We start from the raw sequence: 23,382 nt of genomic DNA on the forward strand, positions 1-23,382 counted from the left end.
GTTCAATGGCCCCCAAATGTAATTTTTGAGGCTGTACCACCCCCACTATCAACGCGAACCCGAAGCATGGCGAGCCCGCGAGGGGCGGCGGCATGCGTCCTACGACCTTTTCATACCCCCACTATCCACGTCGGCGTGGAGTTGAGAATAGAAAGTGTGGCGAGTGCAGCGAGCCACCGAGCCCGAAGCGTGGCGAGCCCCACGAGGGGACACGGACACCTGTGAAGCCCGCGAGGGGACGCGTATACCTGTGAAGGTATCCGTGTCCGCTCGCCACGCTTCGGGCTCGGTGGCTCGCCACACTTTCTATTCTCAACTCCACGCCGACGTGGATAGTGGGGGTATGAAAAGGTCGTAGGGCGCGTACCGCTGCGCTCGCCACGCTTCGGGTTCGCGCTGATAGTGGGGGTCGTACAGCCTCAAAAATGACATTTGGGGGCCATTGAACATGTTTGATACTAATTTCAATGCATTTGGATGCTTTTCTGTTAAAAATAGCATGCGTTGCGATTTTTTACTATACGATGGACATCGTGGGAGCCGTGATTGTACACAAGTACCTTTTGTTCTTATTAATGTGTCTCTCTTTATCCTAGCCCTTGTCCCTCCCCATATCAATTAGACTGTAATACTATCTATTCTGTTAAATATACTAGTTGGTACATACACTGGTGCATTTTGGAGGACATACAGGAATTTAGGTAGGATCAACATTTTTATTAGATTAATTCTTATGGGGCCTACACACATGCCGATTTTGTGCCATTTTCTAAGCGATTTAGCAAGGTCGCTTAGAAACTAAGCATACATCGGTGTGTGTGTGGAGGCTAAACTGATATAGATGCGCGGCCCCGAGCGTCTAAATCGCATTAAGATGAAGAATGAGCATGTCCCATCAATCTAGCAAAATCGTTTAGCAAGACCCTGCATATCGGGCGCCTTTTGTGTGGTGTCTTTTTTTTGTGCTCAAGTGACCACCGATTTTGCTCATCTGGACACTCCCTGAGCCCAAGAAGAATCTGGCATGCTTAAATCGCTAAGCAGAATCGCTGAGGCATATCGTTGACACATTTTGCACGTTCTAAGCAATATAGATGATTTTGTGCTTAAAGGAAATCTGCTATGCTAAATCTGGCATGCTATATCTCTGGCCAAAATCGGGATGTGTGTAGGCCCTATTACTGTTACTGTAAGTGGTAACCTAATCCAGGTTTTGACATTACCATGATATAATTTAAGAAGTTGTTCCATATTTAATTTCATAAAGTCCTCAGCCTTATTTGAAACTCTAATCCCCAGGTATCTTGTATCATCCACCCATCTCAAAGGTGTTCCGCTGCTTCCTTGTTTTTCCTCTTAAAAGGTATCACATTGAAATTTCGCCCAATTCAGTTTTAGTCCAGAATATCTCCCAAAATTTTCAACGACTTTAATACCACTGGTAGATCTACTATATGATTTTATAGCTATATCAGCATATCATCTGCATACATTGAGATAACCTCTCTTTCTCTATTCCCCTGTTTAAACCCCTCAAGTACTCGAGTATTTCTCAACATGGAGGCCAGAGGTTCGATAGCCAGATTGAACAAGGCAGGGGATAGCGGACACCCCTGCCTTGTCCCTCTCGTCAAGTCAAATGGTTCTGTAACATATCCATTTCTGTGGACTCTTGCCCTGGGTGTGTGTGAGATATATATATACAGTATATATATATTCCAAAATGTTTCCAGGACTGTCCAAAGATGTCCACTCTATACAATCAGCAGCATCTAATGTTATTACTGCCTTTGCATTTCCCAGTTCGATCTGAATATTTGCGAATAACCTTCTAATATTCTTCTCCGTACTCATGCCCCTTCAGAACCTTGTTTGGTCTGGGTGGATGATACTATTAGATACCCTCTCCATTCTATGGGCCAGTACTTTTGCTAAAATTTTAGCATCAATATTGATTAATGAAAATTGGCCTGTATGATTCTCGCTTGTCCCCTAGACAAGCCATGCTATTGGGAAATACAATAAGAACAAATAATTCTTTAATTAGGCAAGCAATAAGAGTATGGGAATAATGGGATATAACTGCCTAGATCCTGAAATACCAGTATGGGCTAGAGGAGGTAGGGAAAAAAAAAAAGAACGAAATGAAGGAGAAAGAAATTAGACATTCCTGGGGACAGGTTGGGATAGAAACCATTGGCCAAGTATATTAAATGGGCGTATTTAAGACACATAATATAATCAATTAGATGAGGAATATAAACTACCAAGAGTTTTTTTTCCTTTTGGTATCTGCAATTGAGAAGTAGCCTTAATAAAAGATATGGGGGAAGAGTTGTGGAAATTAAGGACTCTCCAGGAAAAAAAAATTTGGACAATGAAAAAAGCTCAGGATTGCGGAAATATATATATACTAGTAAGTGAACGTAGGAGCCTACAAATAGAAAAAAAAAACAAGATTGGGAGGTAGACGTGGGGGAACTAAGTAATCAGGAGTGGAAGCATGCATTAGCATCACCAACTAGGGTTACGGAATCTATTCAACTCCGACAGATCCAGCTGTACATCTTTACATAGGGCGGTATTCAATGTGAATACCGGTGACGTGCAGCGAATCCTGTTTAGGATTCGCTGCACATTCGCCACTGGTCGCCGCGTTCCGGAGCCTCGCCGGCTCCGGTATTCAACGAGTCTGGGGCTCGCTGCCCCTGACCGGCGAATATGAGCTCCTGCGGCGAACGCCGCAGGGAGCCTGAGGACGGTGGCAGGCAGGGAGATGGAAGTCTCCCTGCCTGCCCCAGAACGTTTGTGGGGGGGAGGTGGGCTCCCCGGGTGCCAGGCAGCACAGGCTGCCCCCCGGGGGTGCCAGCAGGGGACTGGGTATGTCCACTACACCCGATCATGAATATGTAACGATCGGGTGCAGTGAATATATGAATATCTAATGAGCGGCTCGGCTCCGGCGCCCCCTGCTGGCTGGTCAGTGTAAAAAAAAAAAAAAAAAAAAATAAAAAAAATAATATATATATATATATATATATATATATATATATATATATATATATATATATATATATATATATATATATATATATATATATATATATATATATATATATATATATATATATATATATATATATATTTTTTTTTATTAAATATATATTCATGTGCTTACAGCACATGAATAAAAATAGCATGCCCCTCCTCAGAATAAAATTCCTGATTTTTTGACACCAAATGTAAAAAACAAAACACTTTATTTTAAAAGTTCTCATTCCACTTCACCATAAAAAGATAGCGATTGCTACTCGGTGAATCATGGCGAAAAAAAACGTGAAATGTATTCGCCATCTGGTCATTGAATAGGGTGATTCACCGTTTTTGTCAAAAATTCGCCTTACACCACAAAATCGCCATAAAAACCTGGCAAATCAGCCTCATTGAATACCGCCCATAGAGTATATGTCACTCTGGTTAAAAGAAGAAAATTCAACCAAAATAAAATGATTTATGCACAAAATGTAGGAGAACCCGAAGGAACATTCTTTCATATGATTTGGCAATGTGATTTGGTTAAAATATTTGGGGAGAAGATAGGTAATATGAGGAAACATGCCTATTGGGCATCAATTATGACTTAAGGGAAGGGAATCTAAATAATCAATTGGTGGAAAAATTAATGACCCGGCCAAATTTATAATTGCGAGAAAGTGGATGGCACATGAGGGACCAGAATTGGAACAATGGATTAAATTAGTTACCTGCACGGTAGAACATGAGGGGTGTGGATCAGTTGGCCACCAGCAAGTTGTTAGACAGTCATTAGGTCGACACCATTAGGTTGACATGTGTCTAGGTCAACATGCAGGAAGGTCCACAGGATCATAAGGTTGACAGGGGTTAGGTCGACAGTCAAATGTCGACATGGGTTTTTTCACTTTTTTTTTTTACCCGAATGTCAACACAGTTGACATGGACACAGGTTACAGTGCACCGTGTGCGCTCTCCATGCTTCTGGCACGTTGCCTCGCTACGCTCGGAACACTATTCTGTTCTTCCACCACACCCTAGTGGATGGTAGGGCATGAAATATGAAAGCTGTTCAGTGGGGTAAATGTTTTCACTGTCTTTTAGGTTGCTATTGTTGAATATATATAATGTTTGTTTTTGCCTGGAATACGAATATGTGAATAACCTATGAGTTGCTCTTATAATCTGAAATGTTAAATTCTAAGCGGTACTTGTGTATTAGCAGGGCGCCCACTAAGCAAATTGCTTAGTGGGCGATTCTGAGTAAGAAAATCGTATCCCATGTGTTTTTTTGCGTGCGATGCGATTTTACGCAGGGTACAAATGGTATAGGGTGCGATGCCATTTACGTTACTATAAGATTCTATGACATGCAATGATATTTAGGCACCCCCCCACTATCCACGCCACTACGAAGCGTGGCGAGCGGCGGCGGAACGCGTCCTCCAGACCTTTTCATACCCCCACTATCCACATCGGCGTGGAGTTGATTTTATATATGATTTGGAGCCAATGTCCACTCCGGTATTAAGTAGGGGTATTTGGTCAAATATTCTGTTCTGTGGTAGGATCCATGCAGGGGTCATAGGTCAAAGGTTTTCTTCACATCTGGTCTGGTTCTCCATCACAGTCTGTGCAGAGATCACTGAATTTTGGTTAAATTTTATTTTCCCCCAAGGCTCATTGAGCTTAGAAGATAGAAACTACTTATCTTCAAGTTCTCGAAATAAGGTGTCCACTGTCAAACTGGGCAAAGCAGATATTCAAAGCTGTTCAGTGAGGTAAACTGGAACCCAATAGCATACCTCCCAACATGACCCTCTCCATGATGGAGTGCTATCACCTGTGGGGAAAGCGGGCAGCTTTGTATGGACATAACATGGTTAGGAAGATCTAGCTTCCCCTGGGGATTCAGTATTGAATCCCGGCGTTCAGAATCCCGACAAGGGGGGGGGGACGTGGATCGCCCCCCCCTTGCGGGCTTGCTGCGCTCGCCGTGCAGCGAGCCCGGTACCTCGCTACGCTCGGCACACTAATTTATTCTCCCTCCGGGGGTGTCATGGACACCCCCGGAGGGAGAAAGTGTCGGGATTTCGGCGATCGGGATTTCGGCGATCGGGATTCCAGCGTCGGGATTCTGAACGCCGGGATCCCGACCGCTGGGATTTTAACTGCATCCCTCCCCTGGTGGTGGTCTGGAGACTCAGCAGAAGCGATACATAGAGACCAGGAGGTACGTTCAGTTAGCCTATAGAGTCCAAGGACCTGGAGAAATCAGTTTCAAAAGTTTCATCTTCAGGTGGTTGAGGCCTAGAATCAAATGGGGTTAATACATAGCTATAATTAGGTGGAGTTTGGATCAAACAGCCAAGAGGTGACCGCACCAATAGACCCATTTTTAAGGTAGATGGCACTATAACTGTAACTGGGCAGTTACATCCTTCTCATTAGTCTGTACTGACAGAGGAGGGTGTAGGATAAGAGGCCGCTGTAGTGACAGAGGAGGGTGCAGGATAAGAGGCTGCTGTAGTGACAGAGGAGGGTGCAGGATAAGAGGCTGCTGTAGTGACAGAACAAGAGGAATATGTTACTCTCCGTAATAAGTGATTATTACTCACCCGTGATGATATCTGTAGGGATTTCCTCCTCCTTACACTGCTGATCACCCCTCATATATGTATCTTCTTCCTTATCTGCCACATAAGACTCTTCTCCTTCTACCTTAATATCAGGCACATACGTCTCTTCTCCCTCTGTATATTCTGCCTTTATAACAGTGACATACATCTCTTCTTGAGCCTTCTTATCGGTCACAAACATTTCTTCTCCATCTAGATCTTTAACTTCATTATTATTGAAGTGGCCTTCACCCTATAGTAACCAGCAACAAAATGTAATTTCTGATACACTTAGCTTTTCTACACGTCCTATAGTGACAGTCACTTTGGTATATTGAGGAAACCCTAAATCCCACCCACCTGATCTTCCTGTGAGGTCCTGCGAGTCTCCTCTGTACAGTCCTGTGAATATGGAGGGTGGGGACTTCTTACTGGGGTATCTCTGTTACTGGCTCCATCTGTAGGAGACGTAGTAACAGGGTAAAGTCTGTATGTATGTGATTATCTCATATGTTTATATAGGTGGCCTTATACCTGCACTCCTCTGCACAATAAGTGATAGTCTCCTCTTACCCAGTGATATGAGGGGCTGGTGATTCTCCACATCCATCTCCATTGCATCCGTGTACAGACCATGACGCTTGTGTTCCTCTACATACTTCCTCTCCTGCATGGAAGGATAGACAGTGATATCCTGACACCTTTTAGGAACCGGACACCCAAAAACATACAGTCATCACACAAACACATTCCCAGGTGTTTACTGTATAATGTCCCTATTCCCAGCAGTCACCTCTCCGTTCATCTCCCTCTGGGATACTGTATAATGCCCTATCCCCAGTAGTCACATCCCCCATTGTTACTGTATATTATCCCATTCCCAGCAGTCCCCTCTCCGGTCACATCCCCCGGTGTTACTGTATAAAATCCCATTCCCAGCAGTCACCTCTCCGGTCACATCCCCCTGTGTTACTGTATAATGTCCCTATTCCCAGCAGTCACCTCTCCGTTCATCTCCCTCTGGGATACTGTATAATGCCCTATCCCCAGTAGTCACATCCCCCGGTGTTACTGTATATTATCCCATTCCCAGCAGTCACCTCTCCGGTCACATCCCCTGGTGTTACTGTATAAAATCCCATTCCCAGCAGTCACCTCTCCGGTCACATCCCCTGGTGTTACTGTATAATGTCCCATTCCCAGCAGTCACCTCTCCGGTCACACCCCTTGGTGTTACTGTATAATGTCCCATTCCCAGTAGTCACCTCTCCGGTCACATCCCCCGGTGTTACTGTATAAAGTCCCATTCCCAGCAGTCACCTCTCCGGTCACATCCCCCGGTGTTACTGTATAATGTCCCATTCCCAGCAGTCACCTCTCCGGTCACATCCCCCGGTGTTACTGTAATGTCCCATTCCCAGCAGTCACCTCTCCAGTCACATCCCCCGGTGTTACTGTATAATGTCCCATTCCCAGCAGTCACCTCTCCGGTCAGCAGCTGGATGATCTTGTTGGTGAGTTCTAGGATCTTCCGCTCATTGTCTCTCTCATGTATCAGTGAGTGAGGTGGAGGCAGCATGATGGGGCTCTGGGTCCTGCCTAGTTCTCCTGACACACAGGGGTGGCTACTGGGTGTAACACACTCACCGGATGTCTTCCTCACCATAGAGTAATTCTGTGTGACAAGACACCTATTTAGAACCGGTTTTAAGAACTGTGCAAAAATTTAGTACAAGAGGAGTGTATTATACAAATATAACCCCTCTGCCATCTGTTCCCCCATGCTCTTCCCTTAATGTGAATAGATGCCAAGCACATCTACTGTAGTGTTCATTCTAGCACCCACTATCTTTGAAAATCCATGTAATTCCTCTTCCCTGCCTGGGGTGTCGCTGTCTGCTGTAGTGCTTCTAGCACAGTGTGGTCTGTATATCAGCACTGATATGCAAACCAGACCTGTGCTAGAAACACCACAGCAGACAGCGACACCCCAGGCAGGGAAGAGGAACTACATGGATTTTCAAAGATAGCGGGTGCTAGAATGAACACTATACTGACGTGGCGGACAAGCTGTTCTAGTAGAACACTTCTAAAGGGGCAGAGCGCATTTTGCACTTTAAAAACCAGGGAATGGCGCAGCGCCCTGACTAAATAGCCTTGCGTGAATACCTTGTGCTGTGGAAGCTCCAAAGTTAAAGGCCCAAATCGGATGTGTTTGGCACCACATCCGCCCTAATGCGTGATCCCTTGCGCATCAGGTCGGACCCTACAGATTGATTCTGCTGCAGATTCAATCTGTTGGATCGGACCCATCACGGGTGCTTTTTAGCACCCACGATGTGTTGGTCCAATCCACAGGCGTGTTCCAGCGATGACGCACCACTGGCACACAACTATGAAGGTGCAACCAGCATGGGGGCTGTGGGTGCATCATCGCGGCAGTCCGCAGTGTCTGGGAAGTGCTGAGCGGTCACTGCTGACAGCAGCGGTACAATTTGAAAAAAAAAAATTCAAGGGATAGGTCGCCCGCTATTTGGTTGAGTGTGCTCAGCACAGCCCGGACCACACGTTGCTCAGGTTTTGTTTTTTTCTTGCCCCCCGCAGCTCCCCGTGAATTACATGGGATAAATCGCATGCGATTCCATGTAATGTTATAGACATGTAGGAGACAGGAAGCGACTACAGTACAATACCCAAGTGCTGGTATATCCCAGGGTGCAATGCTGCATCTAGTGAGGAAATGGAAGCTCCTCAGCACTCAGTGTCAGAGCAAGAGGGAGACATGTAAGGGGAGACCAGAGAGGCCGCTATCACGGTGCAGGAGCTACAGAGGTCAGCGGCTGACACTGGGGTGATGGTGCCCCAGCCATACATATCAGGTGCCCTGCATACACCTGGCCTGTATGGGTGCGTGGTTAGGGATAAGCCATTACGAAGGACAAACCTCATCTAGGACCAACTGGAGTTTGTGACCCACGTAAACTGTGAGACATGGTTTGTGGGGAAATGAGACAAGATGGAGTCTCTATGGCCTAAATACAAATCACTATGGGCCTTATTCAGATCTGAGCTCAGTACAAATTTGTTTGGAAAATGGGCAAAACCATGTGCCCTGTAGGTGGGGCAGATGTAACAAGTATAGAGAGAGTTAGATTTGTGTGAGTTATTTTGTTTCTGTGCAGGGTAAATACTGGCTGCATTATTTTTACACTGCAATTTAGATTTCAGTCTCCGCACACCCCACCCAAATATAACTCTCTCTGCACCTGTTACATCTGCCCCACCTGCAGTGCACATGGTTTTGGCCATTTCCAAACAAAGTTCTACTGAGCTCAGATCTGAATAAGGCCCTATGTGAGGTACAAACATAACACTTCCCATTCCCCAGCACACACCATTCCAACAGTGAGGTATTGGGGTGGCAGCACCATGGGGCAGGGGCTGTGCATTCTGCTACAGCTGAAGGAAGGATGAGTGGTGCAAATACAGGGAGTTACTACAAGACTACAGAATCCCCAGCACAGGGATAACCCAGCACTGGCTGCACAGCACAAGGGGGATTGTTCTAGAACACCCACGTCAAAGTCCAGATCTCCTGCTCCTACTGGGAATCTTCGGCACTTTCTACAGGTATCATCCAACCAACCTGGGCACCTCTGCCAGGAGACTAGGCAACAGCCCTCCCAAATTGGTAGACACCCCACCAACAGGCTTACAGCTGTTCCTCCCGCAATGGGTGGTTCTACCACGAATTAGGCTGCAGATAAATAATGGGTAATGAGCTAGGTGTCATGTGTAACAGACAGAGCTGATGACTATATAGAGGGATGGCGACTATTGCAGCCACTGCCCATTCCTCATATGTAGTGCCGCAGCCATATAACCGTGGCATCTCTGTAACCAGTGTCATGGGGACATCAGTCTGGTAACGCAGAGGTCTTCTATGACTGGTGTCACAGCTGGTGTCGCAGAGAACAGGATCGCAAGGGGTGGATCCTCTCTCAAAGAATCCCTCATCTCTCCTGTCAGTTCCCTTGTTAATAGATAAGAGTGACATCACTGTGACTTTATCAGGATCCCCCCCTCCTCCTCACCTCTCCAGTCAGCAGGAAGATGATCTCCAGGGTGAGATTTACTATCCTCTCAGTCATGTGATCCATGTCCATCCTCAGCGAATCAGAGACGCGACTCATCCTCATGTGACCTCCAGTACAGAATTGTGCTCCTCACAGCTCCACTGTCCAGGAATACATATAATTATTATACATCAGAGTACAAGCAACATATGCAGATATGCATCACTGAGTTATCATTACATCCTGCTCCATTCCCTGATCCATACAGTCCTGGTCGGTGTATATAACATTTCCTATTATGTTACTCACTGACATAAACAATAATATACCTGGGCACACTTTATATATACTCATGCCTGGCACATATACCCCCCATACCCACAGTCACCGCCCAGCATTACACCTCATACACACACCTGGGCACACCTTATACATCCTCATGCCTGCCACATATACCCCCATACCTACAGTCACCGCCCAGCATTACACCGCATACACACACACCTGGGAACACCTTATACATCCTCATGCCTGGCACATATACCCCCATACCCACAGTCACCACCCAGCATTACACCGCATACATACACACCTGGGCACACCTTATACAGCCTCATGCCTGGCACATATACCCCCCATACATACACACCAGTCTCTGCCTTGCAGCAGCACAGCTAGGGCTGTGAGGACTCAGCTGCCTCTCCCTGGTCCCAGTGACAGCTCACACCTGGTATTATACTGTAGAACAGCAGCTCCCCTGTAAGTGCCCTTATGGCTCACACCCAGCAATCACTACTATGCTGTTACTAGCAGTATAATACCTGGTGCCAGCTGCAGCACTCTCCCTCCTGCCTGCCATACACGCCAGGAAGGAAGTTACGTTTCCCTGGTAACACAGCTCCTCCCACTCTGCCCCGGGCCCAGACAGTAAATATATTTTGGCTACAGCCGCTGGGGAGTCTGGTAGCTGCGTACAAACCACAACAAAATGGCCGCCGCTATATGAGGACACTGGGACATCACTGTCGGACTGGTGTAGAAGAGCTAATTACCTTGGGTGAATGTATAGAGAGAGTTATGTGAGGTCACCGGTAGCTGATTCCATGCTGTAAATACGACTAATAACTACTAACAATTGTCCCCTGTATGAGGGAGCGGCGGCCATGTTCCCGAAGACCAATCCCCATGTTCAGTGGCGGCAGCATCTCAGCTTACTGCTGGGGCAGCGCTACTGTCAGTGGCGTAACTACCGAGGGTGCAGGGGGTGCAGCTGCTATGGGGCCCGAGCTGTTTCAAGGGCCCGCAGCTCCCCCTGCACCCAGTGACCTACTGTCCTGAAGTACTTCAGCCGGGGTACTCCAACAATCCACATGCTGCTGGCCCAACACCAAGCTTCAGAGATTCGCGTTCCGTTGTGGAAAGCAAGTCAGATGCTGTCCTCAGCATAGGCTATTGGCCATTTCCGGGAGCAGGCGCCCGCGCCGCTACTTCCACCAGCAGGAGCAGCCGGCAGCAGGGAAGCATGGCTGTGGTCGGGGGTATAGGCTACACGTGCCATGCTGCCCAGGACAGTACAGCACAGCACAGCAGTGGTGCAGGCTTGCAGAGCAGTTCAGTAGCAGCGTAGCACAGTGTCAGCCTGCTGCTTCAGCTGAGACGCTATCGGAGCTGGATACATGAGTCTACCAAAAGTGTGGGGATGAGTGATTTCTGCATTGTCCGGCCACACATCACAGCGGCAGCGCAGGTACCAGCTTCCCTTGTTCAATAAATCAAATCCTCCCCTCTCTGAGGGCAGCTCAGCCTCTTCTGTTCACTGGCAGGTCACATAAAACACTCCTGACAGGGTATTTAAAACTTCCAGTTTTTTTTTTCTGAATGAGCAATTCAGCTTCAGTGGGAGCTGGCAACAAATTAACTGTTTGGGATCACTACATTGGGCACAATTGACTTATGGTTTTACCTTTACTGTAGTAGTTATAGTAGTAGTAAGATTCTGGTGTAGATGTATGATTAGGTGTTATGGAGGAGTAGTGGTATCAGAGCGAGATGCTGGCATTTAGATTACCGACGCCAGCATCCCAACTGCTGTCAGAAGTCCTGAGCCAGAAACCTCAAAAAAGGATCAAGATACAGACAGCAAACATCGGTTTAGGCACAATTAGGAAGGTTAGGGTTAGGCTGCATTCCCTATATGAATTGATCCCATCCCCTTAACAGACCCCACCCCAATTCGGGCTGCTTATCTGTCCCAATCCACCCCTGTTAGTGCCCACACACACTGCAGAAAGTTTAGCCCTAGACTGGCTGGCTCCTGCAGCAGAGCAGCGCCACTATTCACATTTTTATGGTGTGGGGTCTAATGCCATGAAGTTCATGCCTGATCAGAGACTTACTGTATGGTTGTGCTACAGTGAGGTAGTGCTCACTTCCCCTCCCCTCTCTATCCTCTTTCCTCTTCTCTCTGTCTTCCCCTAACACCGTCTTTGCCTCTCATTCCCCTCATTCGCTCTCTCTTGCTCTCCCCTAAGTAGCATTTTATTGACAATAGGGGGGCCCCCTTCAAAATTTTGCTATGGGGCCCTCAAAGTACTAGTTACGCCCCTGGCTACTGATCATCTTACTTGAGGCCTCTCACTTCCAGCAGCCACGGGGGTACCGAGAGAAGGCATTGCTGTATCTGGCAGCAGGTGATGGTTATTGTGCTGCAGTGCCCTGGTGTTATTACACAGGGGGAGCAGCACGTAATGTCCTGTTGTACAGGGGGAGCAGCCTGTGGTGTCCTGTTGTACAGGGGGAGCGGCCTGTGGCGTCCTATAAACATTATATGGTGGCATGTATATATAGCAGCCATTTAACACATTTTAATCCTTTTTATTATGCCCTCTGTTATCCTATGTTACTTGCCCATTTTCGGGGGTACAGGGTGATATCCCTAATGTCACCTGCACTTGTCACAGGTTATCACCTCACTAGTCGTCTGTTTTTCAATTATATAATAGGATTGGTCAAAAATAGGGAGTGCGCATAACTGCGACAAGCAGCTTTTAGGGGGTGATAAGTGCGATAACCTTACGTGCGATTGTGGGACGTGTTCACTGCTAATAGAGTAGCCCGCTATTATTAGACAGAGAAAGCAGCCTTTAGTGATTATTCTAGCACTCTGCATCTTTCATAACCCGCACTGTTCCTCTTTCCTGCCTAGGATGTCGCTCTCTGCTGCAGTGCTTCTAGCACAGGTCTGGTCTGCATATCAGTGCTGAAATATAGACCACACTGTGCTAGAATCATCACAGCAGGCTGCGACACCCCAGGCAGGGAGGAGGAACTGCATGAGGTATGAAAGATGCATATAGTGAACACTACCTATGTGAGGGTATTAATCACAGCTATACACTACTAGATCGCAGCGACTACTTAATAACTGACCACACACTAGATGCTGATGACGCACTATGATTAATGATCAGATTATAAGGATTAAATCACCATCTATATCCCTCATATGGGTACAGGTGCCCCAAGAAGCTATTGGATATAATACTGCTATTTACATGACCTCAGTGTACATATAATTTTAATCTGGTAAGATATTTATTACAAATCCTCCCTCAGAACTCAATACAGAAGTGTGTATAATATATTTAGACCTTTATTTACAGATATACTGACAAAAGTAATGATTGGAGCAGTAATACACAGACAAACAAGTTTTTAATTACTTTTGTCTTATTGCAGCAGTTCTCACACTGTGGATCCTGACCCCAAAGTGGGTCACAACCTTCTCAGCATGGGGTCACGACTCCTGACCGATGTTGCTGACCATTAGTCAGGGATCCAAGTCTGAAAAATCATTTGAATTGTCTGCTACTTCAGACTCCTGGCTTAGAGATCTGCGGAGTCATCAAGCAGACTCCCTGTCACCCACTGCCTTCCCCCCTGTTACCCACAGCCTCTCTGACAGACCCAAAGCCTTTGTAATAGGTATAAGTATTACAATTTTGCATGAATATAATAAAATACACATGTAGGGCAGGGACTCTGGAAGGAGCTCATCTCTGCAATTGTGTAAGATATTAAATGATTCCATTAGCAGTAACTTCACTTGTGTTTTGTGCCTCTGCAATGCTGCCGTGCTTCTGTGGTCTGCTGGTTACATGCGTGGCGGCCATTTTATAGTAGCTTGCTGGGGTCCTGTAATCATGTTTATTGTCTGACGGGGTCCCAGAGCAAAATATATTGAGAGCCCCTGATCAATGGTATTGCACATCATACAATCGAACTGTATTTTATAAGCATATACAATAAAAGTTACATTTTAATGATTTATTCCACAAAGCCTGGAAGTCAGGTGGGACGCACAAGCCGTAAGTTGGGTGTGACACGCAAGCCAGAAGTCGGATGTTTAACGTTTTTTGAGCGGTCCTTGTGTGTATACACAGACATAAGGAGGCACAGGTGCCTCCCACCTCATCCCCCTATCATACCTCTGTATATCCCGTTATGCTCTATTATAAGTAGTTATTCTATAATGACTGAGCCCCTGCATTAGTGATTACACGCGGCAGCTGTGACCCCTGTCAGCACAGTCCCAGGACCAAGTCCCATCCAGGCCACACACACATACAGTCCTCAGTCTGGGCCTGTGTAACATATGGCTATACTCCAGTGCCATCCTCTGCCATTATACACCTGATTACCAGGTTTTTGTTGCAATCAGCCAGATCGGACAATAAATCTGTAGATGTATGGGCAGCTTTACCAGCTGCCCTCTGAGGAAACTGTCCTGCACAGTGATGGAGAAACGCGATAGTGATTCTGGATCACCCCCCAAGAAAACAAAGAGAAGCAAAGTGTTTGTTACTGGCATCGGAGTCTCTCAGCGCGTGTAACAGATGTCATCTCCTGGGAGCAACAAGATGTACCAGGTGCAGCAGCCAGTAGACAGTCCAGCTCCCCAGTCCCCCATAGTTACCACATGGGTCTCTATCAGGATGGCGGGGCTATATCTGACAGGGCTGTAAGTACCGGCCACAGTACAATAGGATTGGCTAGTTTCTATCACATGACCATGCCTTTTGCTCACAGTCACATGACCTTGTGTATATTTTACAAAACATAATAAATAATGCACATAAACACCTCACAATATCACATATATACATCACTAGTTACAAGCCCATCAAAATGATGGATTGTGCAATGTACTTTCACTTTGAGCTGCAACAGTTTTTAGCCCACAAACTCTCTCCACCCCACCCCCTGTCCCTATCTGCTTCTACCTCCAATCTCTGTCTACACAGCTCCCTCTCTCCATTTCCAGCAAGTCTGAAACAGATCAGTGTCAGTACATAAATTGCTTTCACTTCCTGTTATGACATCTTCAGGTCCATACACACTGGGCGACTATGCCCAGCGTGTATGGGGGGTGGGGCTGAAGCTGCTCAGTGCATGAGCGGACTGTTTCCATAGCACTGTGCTATGCAAAGCCACTCCCAAAGCCGTTCATCTGCTGGTAATACCAGCAGAGGAGTGTCTTCCCGGCGATGATGCGGGAGCGCTCATCGCCGGGCCGTACACACTGGGCAGCTTTGAGCTGAAAGCCACTCAGATTTGCTGTTTTGAGTGGGCCTAAAGCTGCCCATACACGCTGCTTTGTGGGCGTGCTGTACTAGCACGGATCAAATTGCATTGCATTGCATGTGCATCCGTTGTGCATGCAATGAGATGCAATGTGATGAAAACTAAGTACAAAAAGTATGTGCTTGCACATACTTTTTGTACTTAGGTTTCATCAAATTGCATCAAATTGCATGCACAACGGATGCACATGCAATGCAATGCAATTTGATCTGTGCTAGTACAGCACGGAAAGCACGCCCTCATAGCAGCGTGTATGGGCTGCTTTAGGTCTGTATAAGCACAAAGGGTGAAATGTAATAGGACGAGAGATTCAGAAAGTGAGAGATTTATTAAGAAATCTCCAGTGTTTTTTTTTAAAGCGGCAATCATTTACACTACAAAATCAAACTGGTTTTGCCGTGTAAATGATTGCCGCTTTAAAAATAATAATAATGGGGATTTCTTACCAAATCTCTCATTTCTGATTCTCTCGTCCTATTAAATTCCCCCCCATATGTAGAAGTCCCTACGAATAATGATGAACAACAAAACAGGGAGAAGCGGATAAGAAGGGCGTCGGGCTGTTACCAGTACTACACTTAAGAGTCTGTCAGGTTGGTTGTAGCATAAAGCCAGACCTTAGCTATGACTTACCCTGGGACCCCTCAAAATTGGGGTCCTAACTGACCTTTTCTGGGTCCCAACAGAATAAAGCCTCCTCTCACCTTCCCCCCAGCATGGAACATACAGAAGCCTCCTCCTCTCCCCCATATGGCATAAACCCTGAGCTGAGGGCTGGCCCGAGTCTATTTCTCTTTTGGTAAGCAAACATAGATTTGGGCGCTCCTCTGAGACATTTTAAAAAGGGAGAGAGAGCAGGAGTTTGAAATTGCTCTCCTCTCCACAGAACAAGCTGAGCTGTGTGTACCTCCACTGCGCTCCCTCTCGCCGGGTCCCCTCCTCCAGTGGTGCAGGGTCTCCCTTTTGCCGGGACTCCTGCAGTCCAGTGCTGGGAGACGTCTCTCTCTTGCCGGGACCCTCGGCGCCGCATCACATCCTCCTACAGGTCAGGGCCATTTCTTGTTCCCAAAGCGGCACTAGGTCTCCATCTCGGAGCTGGGTCTCATGCAGAGCGGAGCTCCCCTGCTCTGGTTCTGAGCACTGAAATAGAGGGGGGGGGGGGGGGGGAACGATGCATGGAGACACACGCCAACCCGGCGGAGCGTGTCCCAGGGGATGCAGGCATATGTAAAAAAGGAGTCCCTGATGCTCAAAAGAGGGTAAAATACTTGCTGTATATTTGCGAACCCTGTGAAGTCCACAGAGTAGGGAGGGAAAGATGTGAGGTCACAAATCCCCCTCTAGTGATGGTGGCCCCTCAGCATCCACCACAACACGTCAGATCCTGAACAAGGTTTAGAGACTCATGGTATTTGAAAATAAACTATAAAAATCCAATTTAATGGACACAATCATAAAAACATATAGGGTAACCTGTAGCCTGCGAGAAGCAGGAGGTGCGGGAGTTCAAATTAGTCGGGCCGAATCTTTAAAGCAGCAATCATTTACACAGCAAAACAAAACTGGGTTTGCCAGGTGAATGATTGCCGGTTTAAAGATTCTGTAAGCTCGACCCACTAGGAACAGGTAGAGAAAAGCAGCCGTCTGAGAAGCATATTGCCACACCTATGCCCTCCTATTATGTTTGCCATAGGTTCTGGGGTCAGAAGAACCTACAGTGGCAGAAAGGATTTATGACCAAAATCCAATATAAGATTAACACTGCTCCTTACCTGTTTGACAGCAAGTTAGTTGCACAACGGCAGCCATTAGATGGCACCCAATGGAGCAATACAATTGAAGCTGACTGACCAGAGAGGTGACCGCTGGGAATGGGGCATTATACAGTAACACCGGGGGATGTGACCGGGACGGTGGCTGCTGGGGATGGGACATTATACAGTAATGCTGTGTACACACGGTCCGATTTCCTTTCCGATGTTGACGATATAGTCAACATCGGATCGGCATCGGATGCAGATCGCAAGGGTTTTAACCCTTGCGATCCCGATGCGCGTTCATGTATCGGAAGACAGAAAGTCTTGGCTGCCTTGTCTATATAGTGCAGATCTGCACTATATAGTCAAGATAGGATGGAAATCGGATGTGCCTTAAGATCCTATCCACGATCCTATCTGATCAGATCGTGGATAGGATCTTAAGGCACATCTAACGTGTGTACACACCATAACACAGGGGGATGTGACCGGAGAGGTGACTGCTGGGAATGGGACATTATACAGTAACACCGCGGGATGTGACCAGAGAGGTGCAGCTGGGAATGGGACATTATACAGTAACACCGGGGGAAGTGTTTGGGTGATGACTGTATCATTGTGTGTGTCAGGTTCCTATAAGGTGTCAGGATTTCACTGTCTATCTCTCCATGGAGGAGTGGGAGTATATAGAGGAACACAAGTGTCTGTACAAGGACGTGATAATGGAGAATCACTGGCCACTCACATCACTGGGTAAGAGGAGAATTCATTTTATTGTACAGGAAGGTCAGTTATAGAGGCCATCTATACACAAATCATCTGATAGCTGCATATGTACAATGTCCTCAGTCACTGCTTGTCTCCTACAGATGGGCTCCGTAACAGAGATACCCCAGAGAGATGTCCCCGTCCTCTATATTCCCAGCACTGTACAGAGGAGAATCACAGGACCCCACAGGAGAATCAGGTAGGTGGGATGTAGGGTATCCTCCATACACCAAAGTGACTGTCACTATATGATTGCAGCAGTTGTGTGTGTGTGTGTGTGTGTGTCTTATAGACTGATATTCTGCTGTGTAATTTCCATAACGGCAGACGTGGTATTTTGTGTAGGTTCAGTGTGAAGATTTGATTGATATTAAGGCAGAAGGTACAGAGGGAGAAGAGACGGACGTGACTGACATTAAGGCAGAAGATACAGAGGGAGAAGACAACAATATGAGGGGTGATCAGCAGTGTAAGAAGGATGAAATCCTTACAGATATCAGCACAGGTGAGTAATAATCAATTATTTCATATTTTCCTTGTTCTGCCAATACAGTGTTCTCTTATCCTACACCCCCATCTGTTAGACCAAACTAATGAGAACAATGCATCTACCTAGTGGGGGAGTCAGGAGCCATCAGCCCCTATTATATTCCTGCTCTCCCCTCACATCCTGTCACTCTGTGTTACCAGTCTCCTGCCTGCACTCTCTCTGGGCTAACTCCTACATCAGGAGCCATCAGCCCCTATTATACTCCTGCTCTCCCCTCACATCATGTCACTGTGTGTTACAAGCCCAGAGATCTGACCAGTCTCCTCCCCACACTCTCTGGTGTATCTCATACATCAGGAGCCATCAGCCCCTATTATACTCCTGCTCTCCCCCTCACATCATGTCACTGTGTGTTACCAGCCCAGAGATCTGACCAGTCTCCTCCCCACACTCTCTGGTGTATCTCATACATCAGGAGCCATCAGCCCCTATTATACTCCTGCTCTCCCCCTCACATCATGTCACTGTGTTACCAGCACAGAGATCTGACCAGTCTCCTCCCCACACTCTGGTTTATCACATTTATCTGGAACCATCAGATCCTATTTCTCTGGCATCCATAAGGGATACTGGGGTTGCTTAGTACAATGGGGTATAGACGGGGTCCAAAGGAGCCAATGCACTTAAAACTTCTTCAACTAGGTGTGCTGGCTCCTCCCCCTGGCTATGCCCCGACCTCCAGCTCAGTTTAGACAAATTGTGCCCTCAGGAGAGATTGCACATTCTGTTACAGAGAGTTTTCTTCAGTTTATTTTAATTTTGGGTATTCTGTCTGGACACCAACTTCTTTAGTTGTCTCCTCTGTCCCTGCGGACAGGACGCCCGTCCTGAGGGTTAGTGTAGTGCCTCGTAGTTCACTTGGCGCACACGCTCACAGCTGCCGCACACCCTTAGCGCTCTGTCCAAAGGTCACTGGAGTGGTGAGTAGATGCCGGGGAACCCGATAGTGGGAACACCGGTAGCAGTGTGGCATTACCGCAGTGGAAACATACGGACTTTCTCTGGAGGGATCCCATAGTTCCCCTGCATGGGCTGGCAGAAGTTAGGTAAAAGGGGGTGCTAGCAGTTAAAATGTAATCCTCGGGGAGACACTGCCAGTATAAATAACAAGCAGACTTCGTGCCACTGTTGGGGGTGGAGCCTACTCAGAGCGAGAACAGCCGCTTCCTGGCGCCATTTCTCTCTTCCTCACAGCGCTGCAGCGGAACGCCAGCTCCTCACTGAAAAGCTGGTACAGGGCTGTATATTGGGGGAGAGCCGCTTGGAGACCTCTTAGGGCAGGGGTGGCCAAACCTGTCCTAAAGATCTACCAACAGTTCATGTTTCTCAGGGGTGTGGTATAGGGTTCCGAAAATCAGGGTCCCAACAGTCATTAGTCTGACGTCGGGATCCCGACTGGCCGGACTCAGACAGCATGGCGAGCGCAACCAAGCCCCTTGCGGGCTCACCACGCTGCAGGCATGGTGGCTCGCTGCACTCGCCACCTATTCTATTCTCCCTCTATTGGGGGCGTGGACCCCCACTAGGGAGAATAGCCGGTGGCCGTCGGAAACCCGTCTGTCGGTGTTTTAACAGACGGGATTCCGACCGTCGGGACCTCGTCCGGCACCCGTTTCTCAGGCAACCTGTGGATCTATAGTAGGAATGAATGCAGCATATTTCAAAATGTGACAGTTAGAAATGACTGCAGCTGTGCACCAGCTAGGTAATTTAGAAAACATGGACCATTGGTAGATCTCGAGGACCGGTGTGGCCACCCGTCTTAGGGGGTTCACTTTAGCTCTATAAGTGAATATCATTTATATATTTGTATTTTGGTGCTGCCAAAAGACACAACACTGATTAAGGTCTCTTGCAGGCTGGTGTGTTGGTTCCTCTTTCTCTGGGTCTCCTCATACAATGATTTTGGGCAGGCTTGCTTTTATCCTTGTCTGTAAATGTGATTTGTCTCCTGTCAGCATGGTGATAAGTTTGCCACACTAGGTTTTTCCCTTCCACTGCTGGACTCTATAGTGTCAATGCAGCACACACTCACAAACCAATGTAGCTTGTGGGGGTATATTTCAGAGCCGGCTTGGCTTACTTCTATGAAATCTATGATGGCTGAGCTGTCTCGGTGCACACTGCAGCTACAGAAGTCTGTGGAGACACTGAATAGGCAGTGGAGGGATAACACTCCTACCACTCCTGCCGGCACCACATAAGCGTGGTTTGCTGGAATTCTCAGATAAAGGGGAAGCATTGGAATTAGAAGAAGGTGAAGAGGAGAAAGGAAGATCCTTACACAGACAGTACTCCTAAGAACCACTGATAGTGGCTATACGTGATGTCTTACAAATTCCTGCTGTAGAGCCGGAATCCCCTTCAATCCTTTTTTTTACACAAATGAAGTCCGTTATCACTTTTTCCAACTTTAAGGTTTTAGATAATCTGCTTAAAATGGTCTAATCCTGAAATTTCTAAAAAGTTGTTGTACTTTTTCTATCGCCACTGAGGGCAGAAAGCATTGGGAGACCCCACCTGCGGTGGACACATCTGTTTTGCGATTATCAAAAAAGAAAGTTCTACCTGTTCCAGGGGCCACCACCTTAAAGGAACTGGCCGATAAGAAAATGGAGAGCACATTAACATCTATTTATACAGCCGCAGGAGTGTCCCAGAGGCCTCTTAGGCTGTTGGATGTCTCATGCCATACATTCATGGGCTGGTCAGCTGCAAGAGGGCTTAGTGGGGGACAAGACCCTAGTAGAAATGGTACAACTGGTAAAACACATTCAAGACGCAGCGCAAGTCATCTGTGACTCCTTTAAGGAGGTTGGCACTATTAATGCCAGAACTTCTACGATGGCGGTGTCTGCATTCAGAGCCTTATGGCTTAGACCAGGGACCGGCAACTGGCGGACCGCGGTCCATCTCCGGACCGCAGAAGCCAGATCTCCGGACCGCACAGTTATTGTGTAAATGCCAGGGGAAGTGAGACCTGACGTCTCCTTCCCCTGACGAGCGAGCGTGCTATCACGTGGGCGGGGCTGAAGACGCGCCCAGCGTGATCAGGGGGAGACGCCGCGCGCGCCAAGCCCTCCCCCCTCCCTCCAGCCCGTCCGTCCGCCGAGTGAAGGAGCTGACGCCACGCCGCACTCCACGCCTGAGCAGGGGCTGTCAAGCAAGGGCTGTCGCAGCGATCCCCATCCACTGCTGGAGAGAGGTGCAGGCAGCGGAGCCAGGAGGCACTTTTAAGTGCATCTGCGTGTTGCGGCCTGCCCGTCCACTTTTAAAGTACAGTATGCAGAGTTTGCATTTTTTTTAAAAGGTGAGCAGAATCTGCCTTCATTGTCACTGTATTGCCAGCATTGTTCCTGTATTGCCAGCATTGTTCCTGTATTGCCAGCATTGTTCCTGTATTGCCAGCATTGTCCCTGTATTGGCAGCATTGTCCCTGTATTGGCAGCATTGTCCCTGTATTGGCAGCCTTGTGCCCGTATTGGCAGCCTTGTGCCCATATTGGCAGCATTGTGCCCGTATTGGCAGCATTGTGCCCGTATTGCCAGCCTTGTCCCTGTATTGCCAGCCTTGTCCCCGTATTGCCAGCATTGTGCCCGTATTGCCAGCATTGTGCCCGTATTGCCAGCATTGTCATTGTATTGGCAGCATTGTGCCCGTATTGGCAGCATTGTGCCCGTATTGGCAGCATTGTCCCCATATTGGCAGCATTTTTTGGACCTCGACCAAAATCATTTCAAACTTCCGGACTCCATCAAAAATTACTTGCCTACCCCTGGCTTAGACAATGGTCTGCTGATAATGAATAGAAGAACATTGTGGAAGCTCTTGCCTTTACTGGGGAATGGCTTTTTGCAGTTAGATGCCTGGGTCTCTATGGCGGAGGACTCAATCTTCCTCCTGACCGCTGCTCCGCTGGCCAGGCGTTCGTATCTGGGACCTTCTCTTCAGTCTTTTCGAACCCCTAGGTTCAGGGGAAAGGCCAGGGGTGCTTCCAATGCTGTCAGGGGCATCAGATGGAAGCCACGTAAGCCTGCTGCCTCTGCTCCACAGGACCAGGGCACTGGCTCTGCTTTTTCAAAATCCTCAGAATGATGCCAGCCCTCCATCGGTGGGGGAACTCAAGGTGGGGGCCCGCGTAAGGTTTTTTGCTCCGGTTTGGCAAGTCTTTTGTCAGGATTCCTGGGTGAGGAACCTAGTTTCCAAGGGATACAGACCAGAGTTTGTACAAATTCCGCCAAGAATATTTTCCAAAACAAGTCTCCTGGTTCCTCAGGAGACCAGAACATATTTCTAAAGGCTATACAGAAGTTGACAAAAGCACAGGTCGTTATACCGGTCCCTCCTTTATGCAGAGGGCAGGGGTTTTACCCAAGCCTGTTCATGGTACCAAAACCAGATGGTTTGGTGAGGCCCATTTTGTATCTGAAATCCCTGAACCCCTACTTGAGGGTATTCAAAATGCAATCCTTGAGAGCTGTAATTTCAGGCTAACAAGAAGGGGAGTTCCTTGTGTCTCTAGACATAAAGGACGCTTACCTTCACGTCCCAATTTGGTCACCTTACCAAGCATACCTCAGGTTTGCCCTGGGGGAAGAACACTACCAATTCCAGGTGTTGCTATTCGGATTATCAAAGGCACTGAGGGTTTTCACCAAGGTAATTGCGGAGATGATGTCTCTGCTCCGAGTCGAAGGGGTCAACATAATCCCCTACCTTAATGACCTGTTAATAAAAGCCTTGACCAGGGAACAACTGCTGGACAGCATCCTTCGTACCACTGAGTTGCTCAGACACCACGGGTGGGTTCTCAACCTGCAAAAATCTAAGTTGGATCCGTCACTAAGACTTCAGTTTTTGGGAATAGTACTAGACACTCAGAAGGTTTCCCTTCCAGAGGACAAAGTGAGGGCTCTTTGGGACATGGTACGGGAAGT

General features: G+C 47.5%; 1 protein-coding gene across 1 annotated transcript in view; it reads right to left on the minus strand.

Moving 5' to 3' along the window:
* The window catches only part of LOC146007518 (uncharacterized), a 66,019-nt gene that overhangs the window by 5,328 nt on the left and 37,309 nt on the right, over positions 1 to 23,382 (minus strand). The window contains exons 3-7 of the mRNA XM_083145940.1: positions 9,746 to 9,888; positions 7,135 to 7,326; positions 6,225 to 6,318; positions 6,012 to 6,109; positions 5,652 to 5,904 (exon numbers count right to left, since the gene is read on the minus strand). Coding sequence (XP_083002066.1) covers positions 5,652 to 5,904; positions 6,012 to 6,109; positions 6,225 to 6,318; positions 7,135 to 7,326; positions 9,746 to 9,850 — 742 coding nt within the window. The 5' untranslated portion in view covers positions 9,851 to 9,888. The remainder of the gene's footprint in view (positions 1 to 5,651; positions 5,905 to 6,011; positions 6,110 to 6,224; positions 6,319 to 7,134; positions 7,327 to 9,745; positions 9,889 to 23,382) is intronic.

The sequence above is a fragment of the Crinia signifera genome, chromosome 6 (genome assembly GCF_055691185.1).
Source record: "Crinia signifera chromosome 6, ASM5569118v1, whole genome shotgun sequence".
Lineage (NCBI taxonomy): Eukaryota > Metazoa > Chordata > Amphibia > Anura > Myobatrachidae > Crinia > Crinia signifera.